This window comes from Mytilus galloprovincialis, chromosome 3 (genome assembly GCF_965363235.1).
Source record: "Mytilus galloprovincialis chromosome 3, xbMytGall1.hap1.1, whole genome shotgun sequence".
Lineage (NCBI taxonomy): Eukaryota > Metazoa > Mollusca > Bivalvia > Mytilida > Mytilidae > Mytilus > Mytilus galloprovincialis.
In genome coordinates, this window is record NC_134840.1 from 68,260,110 (window position 1) to 68,282,879 (window position 22,770).

The following is a 22,770-nucleotide window of genomic DNA, read 5'->3' on the forward strand; positions in this document are numbered from 1 at the left end:
TATCTTCCTGTCACTGAAGTCTTGAGACAAACAATAGTCCCAGCTATAAGTTGTCACCCCCCTACTGTTAGATGTTACCTGTCTGTGACTCACTTGTTATAATTATAACACCTGTTAGACTGCGGTTCACACATTTACAAGATTTATTTTTTCCTTTTGAGTCATCACATCCCTCATCTGTTTACTGTAGATTATTGTTCTGGACATGATAAATATGAACATCATAAACTTTAAATGGAAAAGTAGCCACACGAAATCCGGTAGCCCAACGACATCCGTATGACGCTTAGGATGTGAAAAACCCCTAGGTGTTCACCAAACAAAAGAAATTTAACTGGAAAAGAAGCCACAAAACTTCGAATGACGCTTAGGATGTGAAATAAACCCACTTCGTATACCCAAGTGATTGCAGCAACGGAGCTACTGTTTTAAATGTAAGATGACAAGTACACCCAAGTATAAAACAATACATACGAATGAAGAAACACTGAAAACGATAATAAATGGTCTGCTGGCCAATGGAACAGGGAATACCCCTAAATTTAAAGAAAAAAACTTCAAGCTGTTGTTTTTTTAATATTCGTAGTTCATGGTATACCATACCTTGGTATTAAGTGTAATAAGAATAAATTTATTAAGAGAAAAATGAGTCCTTTACCGTCCATCTGATCGCGATCTTTCGTTCGTTCGTCAGTCCGTCCGTCCATATCTATCCTTTGAAGCTCATCTTGGCGAGTATCAATAATTGATGTTCTCCAAGGTTTCCGAAATTGTCTACAATATTTTATTTTATCATGACAAATTCCATTCCATTGGATCTCTTTTATATGTCGTTCCCGTTTTATAGGACTTCAATCGTACTATTAAACCTCAACAATTTGAGACATGTCTCTTGGTATCAAATCGATTAAATATAAAAAGTATTTGATAGCTAGAAATATAAAAGTTATAAGAATTCTGACTTGCGATGTGATGTAAATATATCCAAACTGACCGAAATATCACTGGATTGTGGATTAGAAGTGCATGTTACCTCTTTAACGGAGTTTTATATTTCAAACAATGGCCAACCACGATGATGTGTATTCTTAGTTATTGCTACCACAATGGGAAGTTGATTTTTTGATGCGGTATTTAATATTTATATTTTCGACTTGTCTTTGTGAGAACGTCAAAGTGGTTCAACAATTTTAAATGACGCACATATTTTTATAATTTTTGTAATCACGTGTGTCATTTGAGAATCGGTTATTCTATTGTTGCGAGCAACAAAAGACGGATTTCCTCCATAATTAAATCTTCTTCAACAATTAATACATTCTCGTCAAACCTTAATTATAGCAATTCACGAAATATAAAGAATACACATACCTCAATCAAATCGTTATTGTATTATTTCATATTTATAATAATTGATTTGATCAATGTTATGTCATGTTTTGATATCTCATTTTGCGTATGCAATCAATACGGTTAGCAAAGCTTTTGTTCTTATAATGTGTATATGGATTTCAACCTATCTGATCAGTTTATGTGGCATGGGAAAAGGGGAGGGAACAAGAGTAGGGGGCAAACTATTTTGGTTCCCCAATCCCCCCCCCCCAAAAAAAATGAATATGTTCTATCATCAAACTTCAATATCCTACCATCAAACTACAATGTTCTATCAAATAGCGAACAGCGGTATCATCAAACTACAATGTTCTATCAACTACCGAACAGCGGTATCAACAAACTACACTGTTCTATCAACTACCGAACAGAGGTATCAATAAACTACAATGTCTGTCAACTACCGAACAACGGTATCAACAAACTACAATGTCTGTCAACTACCGAACAGCGGTATCAACAAACTACAATGTTCCATTAACTATTGAACAGCGGTATAAACAAACTACAATGTCTGTCAACTACCATCAAACTACAATGTTCTGTCAACTACCGAACAGCGGTATCAACAAACTACACTGTTCTATCAACTACCGAACAGCGGTATCAACAAACTACACTGTTCTATCAACTACCGAACAGAGGTATCAACAAACTACAATGGCTGTCAACTACCGAACAGCGGTATCAATAAACTACAATATCGGTCATCTACCGAACAGCGGTATCAACAAACTACAATGTTCTATTAACTATTGAACAGCGATATCAACAAACTACAATGTCTGTCAACTACCATCAAACTACAATGTTCTATCAACTACCGAACAGTGGTATCAACAAACTACAATGTTGTATCAACTACCGAACAGCGGTATCAACAAACTACTATGTCTGTCAACAACAGAACAACGGTATCAACAAACTACAAGGTTAACGCTATTACCAACGCACGTCAATGATCTATCAACAAACCGAACATCAGTATCAACAAACAAATGATCTGTCAACAACCAAACAATGGTAACAACGAAATAAAATGTTCTATCAACAAACTAACAACGGTAATATCAAACTAAATCTACAATGTTCTGTAAAAAAAAAGACGAATAAACGAACAAAGCTTCTATCGACAAACCGAACACCGGTATCAACAAACGACCAACGGTATCATCGAACTACAATGTTATATCAACAGACTACAATGTTCTATCAACAAACTACAATGTTCTATCAACAAACCAAACTACTCCATCAACAAACCCGACAACTCGATCAACAATAAAACATTTTCAACCAACAAATCAAACTGCTATAATAACAAACGGGCTCTGCGTTATCTATATATCAACAAGTTGAGGCAGCTTCTCCTTCGGCAGCAAATTATTCTTTATCAATAAGCACCAAAATTCCTATTCTAAAAGATATTGATTAATCAAATCTTCATTACGTCTCTATGTATATTGGTTTAACAATCCTGTAGGCCAAAATGACATAAGCTCTATATATATTGAGTCTAGTTATAAAATAGTAAGACAAAAGTCTTAATCATAAAACTGAATTCTATGCACATCTGGACAAATTGATTGGCTTAAACCATCTTAATTACGCATGTTTTTAAAGTGTATAAAGCTAAGCAACTAAATTGACTTAAAACAAACGATATTCGATTCATTCGTTGATTTATGAATAAGCAGGGCCCAAAGCAACATTTGATGTTCATAGAATTCGTATAAAGAGTATGTGTCTGCTTTTTGTGAAAATGCAACGACTGATAGCTTGTCAGTCGCACAATTGCTTAAAGGTGAGAAAAACTAGTTCCGTAATGCTCACGATTTCTTATTTAAATTAATCTTTTATGACAAATTCAAGACTATCAATAATCATTAATCATATGTTGATTTTTTTGTCTTCTGTGTCATGTATGGGAACTCCGTTGATCGAGGAAAATGAAACCGTCAAACTACGACAGGTGAAAACTTTGATATTTTACCTAGGACAGTTTTTATGAGCAAACATGTATTATTGTCAACAATACACATCATAAAAACAAAGGTGTAGATCAACGTAGATGTCATTTATAGCTTAGAAATCTGTAATTTGTCCGCTCCATTACACCAAATAATAAGACTTGATATTCATAGACCTATATAAACTAATCAATCTGATTTCTCACAAAATATATAAGAGAACATAACATAAGAAAAACTATTCATACACGTTTCAATAACAATCATAAAACGTCACAAAGATATGCTTTATCAACATATTTTCGATTTTTTGCTTGCTTAAATTATTTTTTTTCCCATCGTTTGTGTGGTCTGTAATACAGGGCATTTTGAAGGGTAATATGATATTCAATTATAGTTTGTTGCCATTTTAAGCAAGTTGATAAGTGTGTGTGCGCGCGCGTGTGTGTGCGTGGGTGTGAAGCAAACAGGGGATAAGTAACCAAGACGCATGCAAAACCTATATAAGTCGAAGAAAAACTGACAACAACAATACCAAAAGGAAAACGCAAACGGCACAGAATCAGGCCCTAATTTTCAAAACAATACACGGAACACTAACGAATGAGCAACACAAACTACGTCACTAAAAATGATAAACCGGCTTGGATGCTCCAAAAGGGTAAGCACAACAGTTGGTGCCTTCATGATATCCATGACAAATTAACATTTAGTGGTCACGTATTATATGCACAAGTATTGATACTTTGCCTAGAAAATACTTAGCTTAAAACAACTTTGCAAATGTTCAACTATTAAAAATTAAAATTCTTTGATATTTAATATGTATTTCCTTGTATCTCATTACGGAATCAATCAAAAGATCTGAACCTAGTCCTTTCTTTTTCGGTATCATATGTTTGTTTCTTATCAAATGATCTTTTTGTAAACATAAAGTACATTTGCACCTCCTCTGGTTTTCTATGTCCCAATTATACATTATGGTATTCTCTCGTAGATGCGTAAGCCTTAAATTCAAATGGATATTTATCCGTGATTATGAATTTACGAAATAGGATCACCGTGTATCATCAGTACACCGGATATAGGTACTAAGCAAGCGGGCATGAACGATTTTGACCTTACACGGTAACGAAAATCTTTGTTTTGCTTGATCAATATTCAATGTACATTTCTCAACATTTGAAATTCCTGCTCCCAAATAATTTTTGCATCGACTTTTTCCTATTCATAAAACAAGTTTGATATTCTAATAAGAACAATTAACTTGTACAAGCGCAAATAGTTGTGAAAGTCAACACCAACTTTCAATTTCGATACAGTTGTTGAGACATTTACATGTTTTATCTGAAAGAAACCTAATACAGGGCAAAAGTAATAGTCACCAATCATAAACCTACCTGTGATTACTCATTCCTTGAAACATTTTGGGTAATAAACGAGTATAAAAATAATGTTTTTGTGTACGGTGTACAACAACATAACTATGCACCGTACATAAGGATTTATGTGGTCAGCTAAACACCGTACACAACACTTTTTTAGGGATAAAATATCGAAAAATAACATATGTATGAAAGATTTCAATGCCAATTATTGAAACAGCAATACTTATTACACACACACATTGACCTTCTATCGAAAAAAGAGTTGCAATGAATATAAATTTATATCGGAAGAGACGAGGGCCAACTTCTTTGACAAGTATTTGCACATGCTTTTACAATGTTTAAGTAATCCCTCTTGTTTTGGGAAAATAATGAGACATCTCTAACCATCAACCTACGTCTAAATCATTTCTTAAAATAGCAATTATGTTTAGATTGAAGTACACATTGATATTGTGTGAACAAAACAAAGATTTTCGTTACCGTGTAAGATCAAAATCGTTCATGCCCGCTTGCTTAGTACCTATATCCGGTGTACTGATGATACACGGTGAGGATACAACTATAAAAACTGGATACTTTTTGTCAGGCTTCACAAATGAAAAACTTGCATAGTTAAAGCTGCTTAAGCATTTAAATTTAAGTAAATCCAGTCATAACCAAATGAAGCTATTGGGACACACTGTAGTAGTCGAGTAACTTAAGTTATTTAAAACTACATAAAAAGAACCCCAACAATTCTTCATTTCATGAAGAAAATTATCACATCCATAAGCATTCTAAGTCTAATATAAATTTCCATCTACTTTGTTTTAATATGTTTTTCTTTATTTTTGTAGCACCGTTCAGCCAAGCGATTTCAAAATAGATTCGTACTTAATGGATGACATATTTTCCATCGATCGTGTTTAACAAACAATTATCAATCAACAATCAAGATATAGGGACCAAAGGGTTGAGTAGAGTATTGAGAGATATATACTTATACCTAAACTTCTCCCATCCGACAAAAATACTCATCCCGGGAGTCCATGTTGGCTATGAAGGAAGTACAGACGCGGTTCCAGCCATTTTAAAAGGGAGGGGTCCCAACCCAGAGTAAAGAGGGGGGGGGGGGTCCAAGTATATGCTCCCATTCAAATGCATTGATCGGCCAAAAAAAGGGGGTTACAATCCCCGGACCCCCCCCCCCTTTTCCCCCTGGATCCGCCAATGAGATATAGATACAAAGCCTGGTACGGTCTGATAGAGAAGGTTGAACATCCAATTCCTCGTGTGAGAAGAGTTCAATGTTATTTGTGCGAAAAACCTTTTCTGGGGTTGCATGGTGTATTGTTATTACATTATGTATGTCCATACCCGAAATATCTATGGACTAATTCTATAGTGGCATTCAAAATTTCCTGTCTTTATTCGTCGATCCAGTTTCCAAACCTTAGTAACAAAACGGTTTATTGCAAATTATGTTTTTGTCTTGAATATGCATGAACTGATATTTCCTACTGGACGTTAAACAAATAACAAGCAATCAATCAAAATAAGTATCTAAGCGCGTGTATGATTCCTTCTATAAGAAGACGCCATCTCTGCTGTGTTTAGAAAATAGAGGAGAAACCAGAAGACCCATCAACAGTCCAATTTCAACAGAAATTAGCATGGTCAATCAGAAAAACATTAAGACAAATATAACAGACTCAATTTTCCACAGAAAACTAAAGATTGAACAACACGAAACCCACAAAAACCAGGAGGTGAACCTTAATGCTCCATCAGGATGAGTAGTTTCTGCTTCACTCGTGTGTTCATTATGTATTAAAGCAAAAATTTTGGAAAAAGAGGACGGCATTCTCGTAACGATAAGTGTAACATACCGTTGTAAACTAATACTGTATCAATTGGGAATATACACTTCATGCATATACAGGCGCTACACATAAATGGAAAGTTCACAATGAGAAAATTGAAATCATCTCTTTTTCATTAAATTTAATTCCACTTGAAACAACTATCTAGAATTTCCTGTCCGACAGTATGATAGATTAAGCACCGAATTCGAATGCCAAACTTAAGTCGATCCTTGTATAGAGCACGGATTCAACAACGACCGTCAAAGATCTTACTGAAACACTAACTACTGAGGAAACGGACAAACAATTCTAAAGAAAAAAAAACCACAAGGGACAGAGCGATAGAAAAATATCCAAAGTAACAATTGATGTATATACTGTTAAAGATAGTTCACATATTACCAGTGTTATATTTGTTTGGCCGAGAATGATGAAACATTTCATAAATGAATACCGACTTAATAAAATGATTGTGGCTATATTTTTCTGACGTTAATTCAGTAATCTAAATGTATGTTTCTGATTTTATTGAACCTATATGCTGAGAGTACCATGAGATGCGCACGCAGATCGTAGAGGTCACTAGCGTATTTGGTCGTATGAGGTCAAGTCATGGAATTTATCCCTCTTATGTTTATTTGAAAATAATGGATATCTTAATTGTTTTGAACTGGAATTTAATATAATTGTGACATTTGGAATACAAACTTTACGATTTGATATAGTTTTTGGATGGATTAATATTCTTACGATGTAGTTGGTGATGGATAATTTGTCACGTTGTCAGCAAACATTTGTTAATGAAATGGCTGAACATTCGAGCATTGACTCGGTATCAGAACTGTCTGGCACGGCCAAGACTAGTTCCAAAAGTGACAATATTTTTAGCATTATGAATGACCACAGGCAACTTATTTCGCCAGGTTATGATAACAATATCAGTGGGTTTCAAGCAAGCATTGAAAACATTAATGTTGGAGGAGGAGCCATAAGCAATGCTCCTGCCACTCACACTCCGGAAGTGGTCATACCTGATATTTACAATATGCTACTGCAAAATCAATTGTATATCCAAACTTTGATGAAAAATCAGAATTCTAAAACTGATCCTATACAAAGTTCAACAAAGGTAAACCCTAGACAATCGGCAACAATGGCCGGACCAAGAAAGGTCGTTAAAAATAAACCTAAAAAGGATGATTACCAATCGCAATTGGACAGTTTGTTTGATAATGATATGAACAATAATCAAACTAAAAACATATCTGCACCGTCTGAATTATATTCAGATATTTCGAGTGACGAAAGTTACGATAGCGATGATGAAGCATGTTCTGAGAATGAAGTGGATGTTGAAAAGGCAGAAAATGAAAATGTCTTGGAATCCATGAAAGACTTCATTAGTTCAGACGAAAAGACTGGTCCAAAAATTAATCCTGGTTTAGCCTCATACATGAACCAGGGACTGAGGACACGAGTCAATGAGGAAAAATACAAAGACCTCACAAAGAAATATGATAAGCCTGCCAATGTGAGCAGTCTAAAAGTTCCACGAGTCAACATAGGTGAGGATTTTAAATGCAATTAAATTGCAATTTAATAAAATTCATATTTTTTGAAAAATCAAGTGTGCAAATCAATTTATTATAAATAAAATAGTTTTATAAATGATTAAAAACTCGCAATAATATGTGAAATGTGTACACGTATGAATATTGTGTAAAAATCATTTACATACACACTATAATTTTTTTTTAGTGAATATATTTACTAAATTTATATTATAATTGTAGGTATTTGGAAACAAATGTCACTACGAAATAAAGATGTGGATATAAAATTACAACGATTACAGAATCTCTTGTCTAAAACAGCGTGTCCATTGATGTATATGATGGATATGTTTGTGGAAAAATCTTCAAAGAAAGAAGGAATGTCCAGAGAGGAACTGCAAGCATATGCAGTCACGTGCAGAGATACGTACCAGCTATTTCAAGCGTGTTATAGTGAAATAACCTTCAGGCGAAGGAGTTTCATCAAAGACGACATTCAAACCCAGTATAAAGGTCTATGTGATGATACCACACCAGTCACTGACATGCTGTTTGGGGATGATATTAAGGAAAAAATCAAAGAACTAGATGCAGAGCATAGTGTGTGCAAAAAAGTTGGGAAGGACCATAATTATACATATGATAATCCCAAGAACTCATATCAGTCTTCTAACAGGGGACGTAGCCATCATGGCCATGGAGGGCGTGGATTTCCTCATAAGTTTGGGAAAAGGAAACGCCAAATTGATGGAGGAAAACCAATCAAAAGAACAAGAAAATATGATGATGATGGTTTTTTAGACCGCAGCAAGACCTTCAACAAGAAGAAAAACAAAGACAAAAAGTAGATCATGTTATTTCTGAAAGTGGTGTAAGTACAAATGATCACTTGATTGATTTAACTGCATTAACAATTCAAAATCTTCCTAATAATTTTATTGGGGGGAAAATTTCAAAGTTTTTTCATCAATGGAAGGAATTAACATCAGACTATTGGATTTTAAATATTATTAAAGGTTATCAGTTAGAATTTGAAAACATTCCTACACAGCTTATTATGCCATACCCACTTGTATTCAGCAGTGAAGAAAATGAATATGTACAAACTGAAATAGATAAGTTTATTTCAAAAACAATTATTCAACCTGTTACTCCAATTAAGGATCAGTATGTTTCAAATATTTTTGTGAGACCCAAAAAAGATGGTACTTATCGAGTAATTTTAAATTTAAAGCAGTTAAACCTTGATATTGAACAAATACATTTTAAAATGGAAACTTTTAAAACAGCAATAACAAATATTACACAAGATTGCTGGTTTGGTTCTGTTGATTTAAAAGATGCATATTATTCTGTTAGCATCAATGAAAAAGATAGGAAATATCTTAGATTTTATTGGAATGAAGTTCTGTATGAATACACTTGTTTGCCAAATGGATTAACAACAGCACCGCGAATTTTCACAAAAATTTTAAAAGTTGTATTTTCCAAACTGAGAAGTAAAGGACATTGCAACACACCATATATTGATGATAGTTTACTTGTGAGCAAAACCTTTTCTGGATGTCAAAGTAATATAATTGACACAGTACAATTATTAGATCATCTTGGGTTTACCATACACCCAGATAAATCTGTACTTCAACCTACTCAAATTATTGTATTTTTGGGTTTTGTAATTAATTCAATAACAATGTGTATTAGAGTAACAACAGAAAAGGCAGACAATATAATTAAATTATGTAGTCGGTTAATTCTCAAGAAAGAGATTACGATAAGAGAGTTTGCACAAGTTATTGGAAAATTAGTAGCAACGGAACCAGGTGTACAGTATGCACCATTATACATAAAGTCTTTAGAAATTACAAAAGATTTATTGTTAAAACAAAATTATGGAAATTTTGATGCAAAAATGACTTTGTCAGATGGAAATATTTCAGATTTAAATTGGTGGGTTAATAATATAAATAGTAGTTTCAAGCCAATGACTTTAACAGATCCGCAATTTATTCTTAACACTGATAGTTCAAACACTGGTTGGGGTGCAGTTGTGCAAGATACATTGTTCAAAACCAAAGGGTTTTGGTCAAATGAAGAACAGAAAAACCATATTAATTTTCTAGAGCTTAAGGCAGCATATTTAGCTTTAATTTGGTTTTGTTCGTCAAGAAACAACGTTCATGTAAAAGTGTATTTAGATAACATGGTCGCAGTGAATTACATTAATAAAATGGGTGGCCGCATTGTAAAGTTAAACAATTTGACAAAGGAATTGTGGATTTGGTGTATACAAAGGAAAATTTGGGTTACTGCTTGTCATTTGCCAGGAGTTGCTAATATAGAAGCAGATAGGCTATCAAGATCAATAAATGTGGATATTGAGTGGAAATTGCATGATGATGTTTTTAATATTATTGATTGTTTATTTGGACCACATGATGTGGATTTATTTGCATCTAAATTTAATCATCAATTACCACGTTATTTCTCTTATTTGCCTGATAAATATGCTGAAGCAGTAGATGCATTTTCTGTAAAATGGAGAAATATTAATTGTTATTGCTTTTCACCTTTCAGTCTGATTGGGAAGATATTGCAAAAGGTGGACCAGGATCAAGCAGACATGACATTAGTGGCACCATTGTGGAACACTCAGAATTGGTTTCCACAAATACTTCATCGGATTGTGGCACAGTCATTCATCATAAACAATCGAAAAAATCTTCTGTATCAACCCCAGACTCCAACAAAGGAGCATCATTTGGTGAAATTGCGATTAGCAGTTTTCAGGATATCGGGGAAATCTTGCAAAATTATGGATTATCAAAGGAATCTTCCGAAATCATCATTGCATCTTGGAAACCAGCTACTCGACAACAATATTGGACATATTTCAAAAGATGGTTGCTATTTTGCAGTGAACGGGAAATTAATTCATTTAAAGCCACTGAGTTAAATGTTTTAGAATTTTTAACTTCGTTATATGAAATAGGTTTAGGTTACAGTGCTATTAATACTGCCAGAAGTATGTTATCGTCGTTTATGTCTGTAAATCAAGAGAAAACTGTTGGACAATGGCCATTGGTTAAGCGATTTTTGAAAGGCATATTCAATCTGAAACCATCATTACCCAGATATCAAAGAACCTGGGATGTTGAAGTAGTGCTGAAATATTTGAAAACATTATCACCAGTTTATATGTTATCTTTGCGTGTTTTAACCTATAAGCTAGTTACACTGCTATTATTGTTAACAGGTCAAAGGTTACAAACCATTCATAGCTTAGATTTAGATGATATCACTGTTACAGATAGTAACATATATATAGATGTGAGAAGTTTATTAAAATGTTCAAAGCCAGGGAGGCATTTACAACCAATAGAGTTGCCAGCTTTTATTGAGGATAAAAGTCTGTGTATTGTAACTGTTCTAAAAGAGTATTTAGCTAGAACATCATGTTTTCGGAAAACTCAAAAGTTAATTTTGAGCTGTATAAAACCATACTCGCATGTGTCTAAAGACACGCTTGGACGTTGGGTTAAAATTGTATTGCAATCGGCTGGTGTAGACATAACTATATATAAACCACATAGTACTAGATCAGCAAGTACATCTGCAGCACTACGGTGTGCTACTTCAATTGATACAATTTTAAAAGCGGCAGGTTGGTCAAATGAATCAACATTCAGAAAATTTTATGATAAACCTGTATCAAAACAAAATTATAATGATAATTATAGTGTGAAGGTTTTGAGAAGTCATATTTTATCAAATGCTGATAAGTCTCATGTATAACATAAGTATGATAATGCATATGTTAGATTTACTATCAATGACATTTTAAAATTTAGCATAACGTGCATTATATGTCAATGTGGTTTGATTTAATTTACTTTTGTACTTTGATAGAATACAAAGTTGATACAACATCTTGTGTTTTTTAAGCCTATAATAAATCATGATTGATAAGGCTGTAAATGAACTTGAGTAACAGATCACATATCTCTGAAATCTCATGGTACTCTCAGCATATAGGTTCAATAAAATTGTACAATTAAATGAGACTTACCTTAAGTCGAAATTTGATTGTAATTTTGTTGAACCTATTTATGCTGAGAGTTAACATGCCCTCCCTATCACTCGTATTCCCACCCAGTTTTCTTTCGGTGTATCATGTGCTTATGTGCTCTGTTACATTCTCTGAAAAGTGACCTCTACGATCTGCGTGCGCATCTCATGTTAACTCTCAGCATAAATAGGTTCAACAAAATTACAATCAAATTTCGACTTAAGGTAAGTCTCATTTAATTGTACAATTACTGTACATCAACACGATAAGTTTTAAGCACATTCTTCCCATCATTTGACCTACAGTAAAGGACTGGCAACTGGCCATCATATAACAATGCATTTATCTGTCATAAATTCTTTGTTTTATTAAACAGCAAATAATATATCAACTTCAGGGACATATTTTTACAGATAACAATAAATAGGTTAACCATCTTCATTTGATAACCCATAACAATAAAAATCCGGCATCCGGCATCTTAAAAACATTCAAACAATTTGTTTACAAATATCTTAATGTAAACAACAATAAAAGTGTCTTGACCTAACATAACGGTGGGAAATTTCTAACCTCCGTAAAATCAATTAAGATAAGATGTAAAATACAAGAACAATCAATCAATTAGCAAGTACATGTAATAAATTACTTATTTACTTATTGACATCATAATAATCTTATATCAAAGGCATAATGTAAGTTCAGTGGGTCGAGTTTTTTTTATTTACATATTTCTACACTAATTTTTTTAAATCTTAGAAAGACAAATAGTATTATGCTAAAGTTTCTGTTCATTTCGATGTAGACAAAAAGCGGGGTCTTGAAATTTGAAATTAAGTTGTCCATATGAAAAATCGAAAGTAGGACGTACGTCTATTAACACAAGACCTCACGTACAAAATTTAAAAACTACATGCACTAAAATCTGGACTTTAATCTCATTCAAACACGTTAAACTCGACAAACCTCGGTCGTAGTCTTTCTCCTTTAACTGGAGGAATCGAATCGACCGAGGTGTGACGAGTGGACCCTTCGATTTAAAATAAAAGGGGGATAATCCAGTCATCAAGTGCATGTGGCATGCATGTGGCAACATGCAAGTAACATGTATGTTTCCCCAAACAGTGATGGGTTTGTCTATTTCACATAAAACCTGTTCCAATAATCATGGATTGTTATATGGTGTTAGTATTGCAAACATTTAGTGTTGGTTGTTAAACGTATTGTGCAGTTAATATTTGCACTAGTTATTAATCACACCATGAAGTCGAGATTCGGATTAAAATCCGAAATCAGGACATGTTGATATTGTAAAAGATACCTCCATCATGCATACAGTGCAAGCACTTTAATACAATTGTGTGGTTTATTAGCTGGAACACCAAACTTAGTGTTTAATCTTTTTGTAGTCGGCGCTAAATTAAAGGACAAACTTCAATCTCACTTCAATATATCCATGGGAAATTCAGATTAATATTATATAATGTTTTCAAATCTAATATAAATAGTAAAATTATCAAAAGTTTTAATATAAACATTCTTTCAATTTACATTATCAGAAGTGAAATCTGTCCTTTAAATCAGATTGGAAAGCTACAAAAATCGTACCCATCACCATTAAAATTATTGTACCTCGTTTTAAATTTCAAAACAACTTTGTAATCGGTACAGCCAAGCACCAAACATATATAAACCATGCCAAAGACATAGCATAATAAATACTGGAAAAAATTGAATGTCCGAATAAATGATTTCATTGACTAGTTAAAAGATTAAGATTTATATGTCAAACAAAACGTAAAGAATCGAAGATTTTCGGTTTGTCAATAGTTATAACTAGGTCAAGGGTCTATTTGTTCTTTCAAAAATAAAATTTATGAACATGAATGTTTAAAAAAATCTAATTTTGAGCACTATATTCCTTGAACCACTTTGAGAAAAGGTAGAGATTTCAATCAATAGTAAATAGATTAAATCTCCATTGATTCGACAATTTGAAAAGTTATGAATGCATTTCAATATGCATAAAGTAAATAGTGTATAAAAGGATGGTTTAAATCTTTTCAAATAGGAAAGGAAAGAGACACAAAGAAAAATCAGATATTTTGAAGTCTTAAGAAATTTTTGGCTGATTTTAAGATACATCTTTTTACAGAACTCGTTTTCCCACGAATATAACAAGTTCTCTGGCAAAATTTGAGCGCTTGTCAACACGACATTCAGATAACTAGATTAAAACTATTAGGATCAGCTTAAATAAAAGATCATAAAACATTCCATGTTGGAAGCTCGTTAAACTATGACCCATATTGATTTTAAGACTGATAGAAACTATAAGCAGATAAAAATCAACATGCTTAAAAACCTACAGCATTTAAATTATGCAAAAGATCAGGGCTAATAATAGTCCCGTCTTAAAAAAAATCAACTCAAAATTTACAAATTAAAAATTGCACATGCGTGTATCATCATTCAAACATATCTATTACTTCACATTGGCCAGCTGTTGTAGAAAATAAAAGCTTTGAAATTTCTATATCAATTAACTTGATAAAAAAAAAGCAAAGCTCAGAGAACAAATAAATTAATGACGTATATTGCATTGCCCTTTTCTCTACAACGACCGTTTGAAACAGTAGAATCTCATTCATTCTTATATAAATTAAAATCATTCTTGGCATCTGGAGACTTCTTTGAAGAATCTCACTCAATAAAAACCTGTCAAAAGTTGTAATCATCAAAAGCAACCATAATGGCTACCAGTTTTTGATTTAATTGGTCCCATGAATCATACGTTCATATTTTGCATAGAGAGTCAAAACAATATTGCAACTGGAGATAAGCAAGGGAAAACGTTCCATTGCACTAAGCATGCGTTATAAAAAGCAACAAAGTCGTTTCCAGGAGTTCTTTTTGATACACTTTTCTGTCGTTTTGACTGGCGGTGAGAGTTTTTTCTCCTTTTTTGATCTTCGTACACTTTTGTTTCTTTTGATAGGAGGTCCAGAGAGCGCCGCAATGATGGCAGTGTCAAATACTTCTTTCAGATTTTTTTGCGTTAAAGCTGAACATTCTACATAGTCTGCAGCTCCAATTCTTTCGGCTAAAAGTTTGGCCTCACTTTCCGGGATTGGTTCTTCTTTGTAATGAGCAAGTTCTATCAACACTTTGACGTCATTTCGCAAGTCACTTTGTGTACCCACTAAAACAATGGGTGCTTTTGGGCAATGTTTTCTGATTTCAGGAACCCATTTTTCTGTCACATTGTGAAATGACGTTGGAGTCACAACACTAAAACACAGTAAAAAGACGTTGGTATTTGGATAACAAAGAGGTCGTAAGGAGTCGAAATCGTCCTAAAAAAGAAAAAAGAAAATTCACATCAGCATATTATATTTTACAATTCGGAAGCAAAAACACAAAAACTTGATCATTAGTGTACGGTTTTTTAAGGAAGTTAAGCAGACATCTGACAAAACAAGCAGTGCATCTGTCATTGTTTTGTCGCGGGAAATTTTTGCAATACCTACACAACTAAGGATACATGTTGTGTTTACCTGACAGTTTACATAAGTCATCCGGATCCTATACAGTTATTTGACGACAGCCAAAACATTCTTGTCACTTTCAGTTCTCATTTTTCACTTGCTTGTAAAATGTATTATTAAGTAGTTATTTTTTTCACTCGTGAAATATTTTAAAAGCCATGTTAAGTATAAATTTCGCTTGGTTGAATCATCTAAATACTTTAATCGTTTGTTATAAAATGTCTACTCCTTAATACGGTTAATTCTCTATTTTTCTACATAAATAGGAGATTACTTCACATTTATTAATAACAGAAAAGTAAAATTTTTATTCTCAAGTGAAGTGAAAACTTTTAGATAAAAATGACAGAATTTTTTAATGTAACATACGTATAGTTGCTGCAATAAATCATGTGACATATTTATTGATATACCATATACATGAAGTCATCACAGATGTTTATAGATGTAATTAATTACAGAGAGGTGCAAATGATTTCTATGAACTTTATGAGGTTAAAATTAGTATGCAAATTTATGCATAAATAAGTACTTAATGGCGAAACAGTTTAGAAATATTCTCGACATGGTGTTACCAAAAGGTTTATGATTTTTAAAAATAACAAACCCATTCAGTGTAAATTGTCCGTCGTTTATGAATGACTACAAACACCTCTTTTCACATTTAAAATTTTCTTAAGTTCGTCACTGTTTGAAATGTAATTTTTATCTCTATTCATAAAGAATATTTAAATTTTACATGATCATTCATGAGAGATACCTACTAAAGTATGTAAAATCAAAACTTCAAATATTCTCCCTGTCCTTAATGATTCACTTCAATGGGAATTTTATTGGTATTTTATATTCGTTTGGATAATATCCAGTTAGTTTTAAAATTTGTTTAAAAAAATACATGATTAAATTTCAGTATTTGTTTTTTTTGTCAATGATGAAAAACGAGAATTTCGTAATCCGGGAATTTGTTTTGAAGTACTAAAGCATTTATTGCAATATTCTGTTTATCTACTTAGTGTTTCAACTTCTTTCTTACGTAAGGCGTGGGTAATACACAGTTTAAATATACATTTTCCAAAACTTTTTTTACATTTAGAGTATCAAATTGTATCATGCGTAGGACGGGGATAAATAGAATTGCAACTTTTGTTCAGTGTATTAATAAATAATGCATACATATGTAAAAAGGATGGGAACGTTTTTCATCCTTTCTTTTTGGTAACTATTGTTTTGGGGAATATTATATAATTGTCGAACTAGTTAATGAGGCGAAAAAACAGAGACGGAGTATACGTTAATCGACAGCAACCCAAAAGTCACAAAAATAGCATAAAAAGACGAATATTTAGTGGAAAGATCGTGGCAGTTGAATTGAAAAAATAGACACTTCTCAAATGACACGCGTGACATGCTGACATATGATCAGTGTAAACAATAAATTATGCCCTTCAGGAAAACAAATAACCTCTGCATATCTCCATTTGTTCATTTATTTGCATACCGCAGCGTAACTGCGTGCGCTGCAACTGACAACTTTTCAACTGTGCAATTTGAAAACATGTTTTCATTCCTAATCCCATGTTTTGTATTTTGTGCTTTGACACGAATCAAGGTTATATAAAAGATGCTTTAATTTTTTTAAAGGCCACAGTTCACCATTAATATTCATATCAAATCTTTTTATTTACCAACAAGGTTTCTGCGGTTCTAGGCAAGACTAGATTTGATCTATTAGATAGATAAAGCAACAGTTAAAGCTTACTTTTGTACTTTTATGGGACTAGTCGTTAGTATTCACACTTCACAGTAGCAGAATAAAACTTATTGTCAACAATATTGTCACCTTGAATGGACCAGTTTAAAATGTATTGTTCATTTCAAGTGTCCCCCCGCAGGACTGTTTTTGTACTGACCAATTCGATCGTCTGGTGTCCATGTCATGTATGGCGAATCTCCCTACAGGTTTTCAATAAGATATATCAAGAGATAAAGTACTGACCACCTATTTTACAACTGTTTTACACCTGGTACGTGGTTATACAAAACAATCCTCAGTCAGTCCCTATCATTATTACATACATATTAATGATAAACAGCTGATGTCTTCAGGTTAAAAATTCAGACTAAAATTTCAACTGTTTCTATTTGAATTTTCTTTCAGTTGTATTTACATAATTGCTGTACGTATTAAAATGAACTGACCGCTTTTCATAAGTAACAGAAAGAATGTCAAATTATTACAAAAGAGAATTATTAGGACTCGAAATACAATCCGTGAAATTACTAGCTCCCGTAAATCATTCACTTTCTGCTCTAATTCGACTGAAAGAATATAAATTAAAGAAATCCTTTCTCTTTTCAAATCTCGAGAAATGGGTCAATAAGAAGAATTTCTTATTATTTAATCAAGTAAAAATGTTTGAGAAACTGCCAGCTTTCTAAATATTTCTTATGCTCTAAATAAGAAAAAAATGTGGCACAGACAACAGGTCATTTATTACCCAGTTATATATTTGGAAATAGAAACTAATAAGAAAATAAGCACGCAAACTTTAGAAAAAAAATAGAATGATAGCGATCACAAAGTGTTTCTTGTCGATGAAGAACCAGTATGTAGGTAGACAAGAAACTCAACACCTGAAGGCCGAAATGGTACTATGCCAAACCCCTTGATGTAGTATCAAAACATTACCCAACCGATTTTATAATTCAGTACTAGTATACCCAAAAAATAATGTCGGTCGACAAAAAAAAAAATCAGAACACTAACAAGCCGAAAATGTCCAACGATTTAACCCTGGATGTAGATGTATCAAAACATTTCTCAAACAATCTTCTAATTGCAACTTATATCGAAAAATATTGTCGGTCCCCAAAAATAAATATGAACACCAACAGGCAAAAATTGTCCTAAGCCATAACCCTTGATCTTGACATATCAAAACTATTCGCAAACGATCTTCTTTAGTTCAAGGTATTCAAAAAAAATGTAGGTAAAAAAATAATTTCAAAACATAACACCAACAGGCCAAAACGGTCCTATGCCAAAATCATTGATGAAATATCAAAATCTTTCCCAACCGACTTTAAAATTTCAGTATATCGAAATTGAATGTCAGTCGTCAAAAGTTTTTTAAACACCAACAGGCCGAAATTGTCCGATAGCAAACCCTTGGCTTGATGAAGTATCAAAACCATTCACAAAAGATATTCTTATTTTAGGATATCTAAAAATAATGTAGGTAAAAAAAAATAACTTAACATCAACAGGCCAAAATGATCCTATGCCAAAATCCTCAAGTTGACGTATTATCAAAACATTTCTCTAACGAAATTCTAATTTCAGCACATCCAAAAATAAGTTATTATTCCGTTTTGTCATCTCCCTGTGGGAGCCTTGTTTTACATTGATGATTCATCACCAGAAGCAAATGTAATATTCTGACAAAAATATGAGTTAACCAAAATATAGATAGGAATAGATACAGATAGAGCTGATAAAGTATACACTGCTGAGTTTTCAATCAACAGTTTTATCAACATCACATACATGTAGGTGAAATATTACTTTGTATATATAGATAATAGATTTCACTCAACTGATCGACCTTCAGCTAGATTTTTTGTATTACTCATTGTAATTTTTCATAAGACAATCTTGATTGAACGTGTTATATGCTTGCATTCAATTGTGAATGTTTAACAGTTGTTTGCGACTTCTACAGTATAAAGAGGACCTAAGAAATGCAGCGATTTCAATGGGTATGTCCTATGACTGCCTAACTTCATAGTACAGAAGGATTGTCAGAGCTTCTTACACAATGCTGTCTCCCAATAAGTATGTTTGAGTAATTCTGTCAAAATGTTTAACCCCGGTAAAAAAAATATACAGGGAAGAAAATGTCTAAGTAAAAACGTTCGGTTCTGGTTCCAAAATGAAAAAAAACAACATTTCTGTGGTTAATTTGTAATTCATGATGTATATTGGCCATGTACCTGGTGAGATAATCAGCTGATCGATGTTACAAATGCTGATGATTAATACCTTCAGGTAAACATGACATAATATATCAAGAGATTATTTTAGGTATCAGAGGGTCGATTTTCTAGATAATTGTAAAGTTCATATCTACATTGCAAATATGATATTCAAATAACACAATTATCCCACGTTTTAAAATTTATTTTTTTCAATGAAATAAATAAATACCAATCATTTTCTGTTTTAAATCGTTATGAACAATAGTGTCACCAATACCTTAATGACAGAAAATTGCTTCCAGGTGTGCTGCGACATTTTTAATAAGGCATTAAAAATTCTATAACATGACAGTATTTTGGCATTTTCAGCACTTTTCAATCTTATCAATTATTAATTAAGATAACTCACCTGGCCAGCAGTGTCACATAGTTGAAGTTGGACAGGTGCTTCGTCAATTGTTATAACCACTGAAATAAAAAAAAATAGAATATATTATAATTAAATAAACTCAATCAGCTAGACATCGTTAACAGATGTTTCTCGTCTAATTTTGATTTTGCAGTTTTCATGTTTGGCTCATAAATATTTCACATGTAAATTACAGTATAGTATTTCATTTTTGTACATATAAATAATGAAAAATTAAGTTTTTCTGGCGATGTGTGAGGTGCGCGTGCTTTTCCTCTATTTCTGAAGTTATAATAAATCTTTCAAAAACAAAAAAGAAAAGAAGACAAATAACTGTCAGAAGAAAAACTTACCCGAAAAGTTGTCGAAAGCTGTTGGTGTGTATTCCGTGGGGTATCCATTTGTAGTATAACTAACTACTAAACTGGTTTTACCTACAGCCCCGTCGCCTAAAAGAACACATTTCATCTTTGCTTGAGGGTTGGGTTCATCACCCGCGGGTAACAAATTAGTATTATGGTCCATCATAGATTGAGGCGGCATCGTCAACTATTTAATTTTCCTATTAATTTAATTTTCTATGTAATGTCATAACAAGTGTTTTTTTCTGCTTCAATTATATTCCCACTATATATCAATATGTTATTGAATAATTTTCCAGATGTATATTTTTGTTAATCCAAACACTATTTAACACATGGAATACACATTACTTCTCTTATGTACCGTGTTTACCTGTGTTCACGTTATTCTTGTCAAATGATATGTGTTACCTTACTAATATGAATCACTTAGAAAATAGACTGTTTTCATTGGTTCAAAACTGTGACGTAAAAACATTGACTGATTCATTCAGTCTGTCAGTTCCATTTGCTGTATATTAAGAAATCTATAGATCAAAGAAAAATGCAAATAAATAGTCACCACATTTTAAATCTACTAAAACCAGATTTTAGTAATGAAATTAAAATGAGGTTAATTTCAACTGGACTAGTTCATCAGTATATCAAAATACCATAAACAGAATAATTGAAGCGTTTAATACGGTCATGAGAAACGATTTTCTGTTGTGAACCATATACATACTTCAAAATTTCGGTTTTCCTTACGCTAGTAAAAAAAGCTTCAAGGGTGTCATTACTGAAAATGGAAAATAAACCGACGAGCGATTCGGTTTTTATTGCCCTCTTACTAGTCCCCCCTTTGGAATCAGCTACTATAACATCTCGTTATCAAGGACGTACGTATATGTTAGACAGTAAGTTAGTTAGAAGACCTTGAAAGCATGGACAGAAAGAAAAAATAATCTACTACGATTTTACAATTATATACAATATAACGCTACATCAGAGACATATAATATTGTATTATATGTCTCTGGCTACATTAACTTATCTTGTACACAATTCATTTTGTTTAAACTTTGAAAGTAGTTTCCCCCATTCTCCGTGACTAAACGCTTGTGTGCATATTACTAGGGTGTTTATTTTCTGTCGTTTAGGACTAATATCAATACGAACATACAGAGTTCGGATTTTATAAGTTATATAGAATCCGGCTATGAAAAGTACTTTAATATGAATGATATTTAAAAAATAATCAGCGATCTTTTTAATTTAAGATTTCAATAATGATCATAGACAATATTGCGTGTAGATTCTATACCTTAGTTCTGTTGACTAGGTGCCGACTTAAGAACAAAGACTTGATGAAATCTTTATCATAATCCGATTGAATATTTATAAAGTAAATCTCTTTGATATGATATAATTAGCTGTCCGGGTCAAAGTAAGGCTAAGGTAAATTGATTACCTAAAAGATACTTATGATTCAATTAAGGTGTTAAAAGGCTTAAAATATGTCATTTATTTAATAAGTAAAGCAAATATCGCAAAAGTACAATGTCTGTGAAACAAAAGCTGGAATGTGCTAAAGCCAAAACATAAACATCTATTTAAAAAAACAACTTTTAAGTGTCCGCAGGTGACAAGACTTTTCATGATTAATTCCATTGCACTTGACTAAGGTCAGATAACTCGAAATTTTTCCTCGTTATTTTCGCACCTTTAGGCATCAACAAAATTTTCGTGTATTCAACAGTCATCAATCAAATGTTAACTAGAATTTAGGACAGGTATCGCACAATATTATCTTGATATTTTGTATTTCGAGTTTTCTTTCTCGAATATCGTAATATTTTGTAATACAGTCATTTCTCTGATACCTTAATTCTTTGTAATTCAGAGCATTATTTCTCTAATATCTTTTAAATTTTGTAATTTAAGCATTTTTTATCTACTATTTCAATGTTTTGTAATGCAGCATTCTTTGAATAATCCTTTATATTATTTTTATCAAGCATTCTTTCTCTATAATATCTTAATATTTTATAATTCAAGCATTCTTTCTCTAATATCTTGATGTTTTGTAAGTCAAGCGTTCTTTCGTTATTATCTTAATAGTTTGTATTTCAAGCATTATTCTCTAATATCTTTGAGTCCTTTGGACATCGTTCACTCGTCATTATTTTTTTTCAAATAAAAAAAAGATTTCTTTCAAAGTTTCCCACGTGCATTTTAACAAAATTTTCCCGAAAAAGGTAAAAAAAAACAAACT

General features: G+C 32.5%; 2 protein-coding genes across 2 annotated transcripts; one reads left to right on the top strand and one right to left on the bottom strand.

Annotated features, from left to right (window-relative positions):
- The first annotated feature begins 7,125 nt into the window (after nucleotides 1-7,125).
- Nucleotides 7,126-12,466, top strand: LOC143068726 (uncharacterized). Its single transcript, XM_076242990.1, has 3 exons — nucleotides 7,126-8,162; nucleotides 8,391-9,021; nucleotides 10,728-12,466. Exons 1-2 carry the CDS (start codon nucleotides 7,361-7,363, stop codon nucleotides 8,996-8,998), a joined length of 1,410 nt encoding a protein of 469 aa, XP_076099105.1. The 5' UTR covers nucleotides 7,126-7,360; the 3' UTR covers nucleotides 8,999-9,021; nucleotides 10,728-12,466.
- Nucleotides 12,467-12,560: 94 nt separating this feature from the next.
- Nucleotides 12,561-20,914, bottom strand: LOC143068727 (rho-related GTP-binding protein RhoU-like). Its single transcript, XM_076242993.1, has 3 exons — nucleotides 20,508-20,914; nucleotides 20,155-20,213; nucleotides 12,561-15,575 (listed from the first exon to the last, which is right to left on the bottom strand). The coding sequence occupies exons 1-3, from the start codon at nucleotides 20,695-20,697 to the stop codon at nucleotides 15,096-15,098; spliced, it is 729 nt and encodes a 242-aa protein (XP_076099108.1). The 5' UTR covers nucleotides 20,698-20,914; the 3' UTR covers nucleotides 12,561-15,095.
- Between the last annotated feature and the right edge of the window lie 1,856 nt (nucleotides 20,915-22,770).